The sequence below is a fragment of the Rhagoletis pomonella genome, unplaced genomic scaffold (assembly GCF_013731165.1).
Source record: "Rhagoletis pomonella isolate Grant_MI unplaced genomic scaffold, Rhpom_1.0 Rhpom_scaffold_00007, whole genome shotgun sequence".
NCBI classification, from domain to species: domain Eukaryota; kingdom Metazoa; phylum Arthropoda; class Insecta; order Diptera; family Tephritidae; genus Rhagoletis; species Rhagoletis pomonella.
In genome coordinates this window covers 22,831,742-22,838,794 of record NW_023458561.1, presented here as the reverse complement: position 1 = coordinate 22,838,794, position 7,053 = coordinate 22,831,742, and the positions used below count along the sequence as shown (strand labels likewise).

The 7,053-nt window shown below is 37.4% G+C and overlaps 1 protein-coding gene across 1 annotated transcript; it reads right to left on the bottom strand.

The window, feature by feature from the left end:
• Nucleotides 1-3,411: 3,411 nt before the first annotated feature.
• On the bottom strand, nucleotides 3,412-4,553 carry LOC118743659 (general odorant-binding protein 68). Its single transcript, XM_036476424.1, has 4 exons — nucleotides 4,479-4,553; nucleotides 4,358-4,417; nucleotides 4,121-4,276; nucleotides 3,412-4,014 (listed from the first exon to the last, which is right to left on the bottom strand). The coding sequence occupies exons 1-4, from the start codon at nucleotides 4,521-4,523 to the stop codon at nucleotides 3,643-3,645; spliced, it is 633 nt and encodes a 210-aa protein (XP_036332317.1). The 5' UTR covers nucleotides 4,524-4,553; the 3' UTR covers nucleotides 3,412-3,642.
• Nucleotides 4,554-7,053: the final 2,500 nt, after the last annotated feature.

Sequence of the window (7,053 nt, the reverse complement as noted above, 5' to 3'; positions counted from 1 at the left end):
TTTTAAATCACGAAACTTCAAACAAAGCAAAGCTTTTGACGCCAAACTTTAAATTCAGAAACTAACAAAAAAGAAAAGACCGAATCTAGATAAAGCGACGATAAACAAACAAGCAAACAAGAAGCTCAAGAAGTGTTCCACCGTCTCATCCTCTTCAAAGCAGGATGGGCAAATGGAGTTGTCATTTATGCCTTTTATCACAGTCAGGTGTTTGTGCCACGTAGATAGACCTTCTGAGATTGAAGGCAACATGAGTTTTGTCCACCTGTTTCTGATGGTGGCTTCGATGGTCGAAGTGGGGGAGTCAGATGTCTCATTTTCAGGCACGCAGAGTAAAGCCAACATAATTTAGTGGAGACTTGCATTGCCGAACTAGTTTGAAAGTACTTAGATAGAGGTCTGACCAATAGCCTTAAGTGCAGCTTGGCTGTACCTGTAGATACGTAAACTCCTTCCCCTCCACCTATTTTCCACCACGTAGTCTATGGCTTTGGGGATTGCAAATACCTCAGCCTGGAAGACTGAAACATATTCGCCAAGATAAAAGTAAAGCTTATCCCCATTAACCTCGAAAAATACTCCAGATCCTGACCCTGAGTCTATTTTGGAGCCATCAGTGTAGATTCGACAATGTACGAGTGCTGGAATTATACCAGCATTTCCCCTCATCGAACTCTCTCTCTCTCTAGAATCTCTTCAACGTACTATCATGTAGCATTCAAAAGACACAAGTGCTCAAATATCTGCCGCTGGCAATTTCCACATCGCCTCACTCAGTGTACTACCAACATCCGTTACTTTTTAGTCTGCAGGAGGCGGTAAGTTCACCAGTGCTTCAAGAGCACTATACACCACTCAAAAAATTTAAGTTAAATAAATAGGCTATCAAGCAACCATTTTGTTTATTTACTCGTGGACCCCATATTTTTTTCGAGTCTCCCGTGGACCCCTGGGGGTCCACCTGGACCACTTTGGGAATCACTGGTGTACATCGAAAGCCGCTTCGTCAATCTGTACGAAATGCAAATTGCGACGGGGTTACAGGTTCTGGTAAACGTTGCGAATAATTCTCATGGGAATAGGAATTCACTCTCTCATTCTAACTAGCTAATTTGTAATGAGAATGGATGATTTTACTCTACGATGGGAGTAAATATCCATTACCATGAGTGCGAATTCCTGTTCTCATGAGAATTATCTTCATCGTTTACCAGATACTTAAAATATCACTAAGTGGGAGAATCGCACACTTTTCAAAAAATTAAAGATGCATTTGGAGTTAGCTATTTAAATATGCACATAAATATACCCTACAAACATGAACGCTCCCCCTAGATTAGGTTGCAGAACTGTGTTATCAGTTAATCAAAAACATTTCTTACTTTATAATATGAACAAATTATTTTTATTGCGCCCACAAAGTACTTACAAAAACATATGCAAATACATATTTAACATGATGCGTAAGAATATACAGTGACGAGCAAAACTGTAACATGGAGTAACACTTTTTATTTCAGCTGTCGCTATATTTCCAAGTTCTAACGACATTCATACTGTTGTTGTATATTTTTATTGGTACATCTTTGCTTCCTCTGTCATAACGATTTGAAGTCAATTCAACAACATTAACAAAACCAGCAGACAAAAATGTAAATTAAGGCAAATGTTACAGTTTTGCACTCATATATTTTTAATAACTTTTTGACAATTTTCACAAAAAAAAAAAGAATTATTAACACAATGTTCAGTATGCTTTTGCTTTATTTAGTTCCTGGTTGCAATTTGGCATACCTAATGTGTATGTCTGCAAAAATTCTGGAGGTATAGCCTCCCATATATCCTTGGTGTGCTTTCACAGCTCATGTACTCCATTGGACGGACTTGGATACTTAGTAAGATGCGCTTTTAGTTGATTTCGCAAACTCTCTATGAGGTTCATGTCCTCGGATTGTGGAGGTCATTTCAAATTTGCAAATTTTTGCTTTTGTTCCAGTCTTTGCGAACATGTGCAGTGTGTTTTGGTTGCTTTTTCAGCAGAAACTCTAATTTTTTCGACTACATCTTGCAAATTTTGTTGAAATATGAACAGATACTGTTCCTTACGCATAATGTTTACAAACGGATCAACAACATTTTTGAAATACAACCCCAAACTATTATTGACCGACCACTGTGATTCACAGTTTGCCTTACATGATGCGCGTAGGCTTAATTTGGGCCTTTGATGCAATACCATGCCCGGCCATCTGATTCAAAGCGATTAACTTAGTCTTGTCAGACCAAATAACCCTCAATTAAATCTTAAAAATTCCAATAGGCAGCGGTCCGGTTTTCGTGCGATGCAGCAAAACGCTGCCACACTCGCACTTGTATTTTGATCAAATTTGCTTTTTTCTTCTTTTATGATCCATTGTGCTCAATTTGGCAATTTTTCGCCTCACTATCTACTGATTTGCATTCAATTTTAATACCTTAAGCGCTTTTGTAGTAGTGCCTGCAGCGCTACTTGCTACTAAGTTCACAAGATATCGGACTGTAATATATTTTGACAGACTTCCTTTGTCCTTAGTAACACTTTAGGCTATATTTTTTCTCAGTCTTAACATTTTCATGTGGCAAACTCCAGAATTTTTGGCCACTTTCCCTGCGGTCCCGCCTCTTCGCAGTAAATCTATTATTTACATTTATGTTTCCTGATTAACCATATTATTTACTGGTAACCACTTCTTGAATAACCCTGCAAAAATCGCGACTACTCCATGCATGCGTGTAAAGAGTACTCCCTAAGGACCAAAGAGTACTCCAAAATTAACCACAATTCATATAAAAAATATGGTCCAATTAACATTGCGATGTCCTAGGGCAGGACCATATACTCCATCCCTGCATTACATCAGAGTAGCACAAAACTACTCCAACATATTAACAATGGGCATTGTTGTTATATTTTTTCGTTTGTACACGCTTTTGTTCTTCACTTCTCAAATGCTTTTTCGAAATTAATAAAAACCAAGACAAAAATTAAAAATTACATGTTGCCTCTGACGGTATTCGAACCCGAGCATGCTGGGAGCTAAGAACTAACAGCGAGCATCTCTACACGTTCAGCTACAGCCAGACATGCAAATGTGCTTTCAAATGCTCAACTTCAATCACGTTTCGTTAAAACACGAGCAGTGATCGGATAACAAACAATAAGCTGGCGCAGAGACACGAGTTGGTCCGTTACAGCATGACAGAGGAACACTTTTGTAAGTACTCCAATTTACCACAAATAGAGTACATGGTCCAACGATTTTTGCAGGGAAATTACAATACAGGAAAAAGCCATCTGACTTCCAACTAATGAAAAGATAACTGTAAAATGCAAAACTGAGAGTGAGTGCAAAAGTGTAACATCTGCCTTAATTTACATTTTTGCCTGCTGGTTTTATTATTGCTGTTGGATTGACTTCAAATCTTTGTGAGATAGGGAGTAGGGGTGTACCAATAAGAATATACAACAAAAGTATGAAAGTCGTTAGAACTATGAAAGATAGCGGTGGCTGAAATAAAAAGTGTTTAATCATGTTACAGTTTTGCTCGTCACTGTATATACATACTTATATATGCATATGTGTATTTGTAGGAAAACAGCCCTTACTTAGGCTTTTTGCATTCCATAATAAATTTACGGAAAGCATTGCATTCTTCATTATCATTCCATGTAGATGATGGGCAATTCTGGAATGTCTGCATTTTGATACAACCCATTGTCATAGCACTAAAAGGCGAACAGAGGGGTTGGAATTTTTGTTTGGAAAACTCCGGATTTTTTTCAATCTCTTCGGCGATTTTCGTCTTCAACTCGTTGGCGTTGGCAGAGCAAGCATTGAATGATTCTTTCATAATTATAGCCATTTCCCTATCGTCCTTTACAACTGTGTTTAGCAGCTGCTCAAATTTATCCGCATTGAGTTCACCATCCTCGCCAATGACTTCAGTTTGATTGAAGATGCATTCCATGAAACACTGAATATACAAACAAAAAGAAGCGAAAAAAGTTAACACGTTTTAAAATATATACATAAATACGATGCATAAAAATGTGTCCCCAAATGCACAAATGGTCGCTTACAGGATGCATATGTGGTCCATGTGGATGTGGATGTCCACGCATTGGTGGTTCTTCACTGGAAGGTGGTCGCGGCGGTGGTGGTCCGGCGAATTGGGCGCATTTCTGCATTAGTTCATCGGTGGTGAGGTCAGGCACTGGGCAGCACATGTGTGGAGGCTGTTTTCATTGGGTGTAAATTGTTAGTTCGGTTCGTTTGCACATTTCATAAAAAATTCTGCTAAAATAAAGTTCACTCACAACATGACGTGGCTTTTTGGTGCAATCCACACTTGTAGTATCCTGCGCATTCGCATAGTGCTGTAATCGAAAACGATGAGGTAAATCCAGTTTCTAAATTTTCTCTGAAATTTTTACGTACCACAAATACGCAAATCACTGCAAAATACACAAAGCTTGCCTTCATATTTTAGTCACTACAAATAACGAATTTCAACTGATTTTCATGGCTTGCAAAAGCGGATTTTTATAGCAAATTTCATTATAATTAATTAATTAATTTGTATAAAAAGTGCCATATGCTTTCGCGTTTCAGCTTCATTATATTGAATCACGCCTGCGATGATTCAATTTTGATAATTTGCTCATTAATGGGAGGCAATTACTTTTTTGGTGTTAGAAAATGCGAATAAAAATACAATTATAATTGCTCAATAAATTTTTTAAAAATTGTTTAATAAAAAACCGCTTGGTATATCCGCATATCGCACACGATCTTCAAAAGCGACATATCTCAAAATTTTGCATTTCTGAAATTATGCACTAAAAACGCATACAGAGAATGTATTTATTTTTAAGCAAAATTTGGACCTAATTTTTGTTATAATTTGATAAGATAAAGTCTCCCTTGGCCATATGATTAGCATGTGCTACGAAATAGTTTTTCGCATTTTCTGACGAACGTGTTGTTTTGATTTGTGTCACTTTTGCAGATGGTGTGCAATATGTAAGCGGCTTTAACTGATGCAATGCGCTATGGTCTGGCGACTACTATTTGCTGGCCAAATGTCCAGAAGTAACTAAATTAATTTGAATGGGGGTTTTTGTGGTCGCTGATTTCGAATATGATGTCAGATGGGCACAAGGGTATTGGAACTTTGTTCACATAGCGGTTGTTTGTAACAGCCAAAACGAATCGAGATAGATATAGACAAATGGATACATAAATGATCAGAATGAGAAAAAAAAATCGATTAAGTGGTGACTGCCTGTCCGTCCGTCTGCCTGTCTGTCCATCTGTGCACACGATAACTCGAGTAAAAATGGAGATATCTGAACGAAACTTGGTCTGTTTACTTCTTTTCGGCGTAGGACGGATGGTATTGAAAATAGGCAAAATCGGAAAATGACTACGCCTACCTCCCATATAACGGTAGTTTTCAGAAGTAAGAAAATTGCGATATTTTAGTAACTACTGATATTTACAATGATTTTTATACGAAAATAAAGACTATAATAAATTTCTGGAAAATGGGCTTAGCCACGCCCACTTATGATTACATTTGTGTAACTTGGTAACCGTGGCGTGGCACCGCCCACTAATGACCACATTTAGGTATCTCGGTAACCGTTCTACCAATTTGTTCCAAACTCGGTACGATTATTGTTCTAGCCAGATAAAAGCAAAACGTTGAAAATTATTCAAATCGGACTAAAATTTCGCCCACTTTTGATATAAGGGCACATTTCAGAAATGCTTGAAACTTGATATTTCGAAATTCAAGGACGTCAATTTACTCAAAATTTATATTAACAACAATCTCTTGAAAAGAACTAACATTATTAAGGTAAATTTTGAAAATGGGCGTGATACAGCCCACATATAATTATATACAAGTTTATCAGGACGTTCTATCGAAGATATTTACCATGTAGCGGTAGTTTTCGGAAAGGTGAAAAAACTATATTTAGTGCTTGCGCCGGGTATTTAATGTTCGGCTCCGCCCGAACTTAGACTTTTTTACTTGTTTAACGCTGGTGTACCCAACTAAATTAATTAACGTTTTAGTCCAACCGGGGTACCTGGGTACCCACATACGGATTTATATCTAAAAGTAGATATGTATTATGCAAATTTTAGAATGTATGGGAGGTCTCCTTTTCTAATAACTCACAATTTTTCCTTTGAAAAATGGATAAATTTTATATACATACATAACTCAAGTTCCAGTATTCTTTCACAAACGCTTTCAGGGATATGTGCTAAGAAACAGTCAATTTGTACGTGAAGTGCCACGCCCCCCTTTCTTATACACCTAATTTTCTTCCATAAGAATGAAATTGATTTTATATATCCCAATGCCAAGTCCCAGTACTCTACCATAAGCGCCTTTAGAGATATGCAGTATAAAACAGTAAATTTGTACGGGAGGTACCACGTCCCGTTTTCGGAAAATCGCAATATTTCTCCATGAGCATATAATTAATTTTGTATACACATCTCGGTGCTAAGTTCCAGTTCTCTAAAAAAATCAATTTGCATGGGAGTTGCCACGCCTCTTGTCCAATATCTCTCACTTTTCGCTATGGGTATGAGATTTATTTCACATACATACATATCTCCATGCCAAGCTTGGGTACTCTACCCCAAATATTTGAAGAGATATGAAAGTTTAAGTTAATATGGGAGGTGCCACGCCTATTTTCCAAAGACGCCCATTTTTCTCCGTGAGTATGAATTTGATTGCCAACTAAGTTTGGTACTGTTTTCTTTATACTTAAATGATTTCCACGATCATCTGCCTGGTGGATCTCGATTCCAGAGCATTCAAAAATGTATCCTCTGAGAATTGTTTAATCTGAAACTTGGGAGAAGCAGAAAACATTCATCATTTCATTGGTTTGCGCCCCATTTTCAAGAACTTATAAACATTCTGGGCGGCTCTAAATATGTAAAGCTATATAGGTAGGTATCTGCGTGCATGAACTAAATATAG

Bases quoted from the DNA above. Each gene is read 5' to 3' on its own strand.
- LOC118743659 (XM_036476424.1), bottom strand. From the start codon at position 4,523: ATGAAGGCAAGCTTTGTGTATTTTGCAGTGATTTGCGTATTTGTG. The intron at 4,418-4,478 runs GTACGTAAAAAT...TTTCGATTACAG, and splicing joins CAGTGATTTGCGTATTTGTG to CACTATGCGAATGCGCAGGA. The intron at 4,277-4,357 runs GTGAGTGAACTT...CAATGAAAACAG, and splicing joins CCAAAAAGCCACGTCATGTT to CCTCCACACATGTGCTGCCC.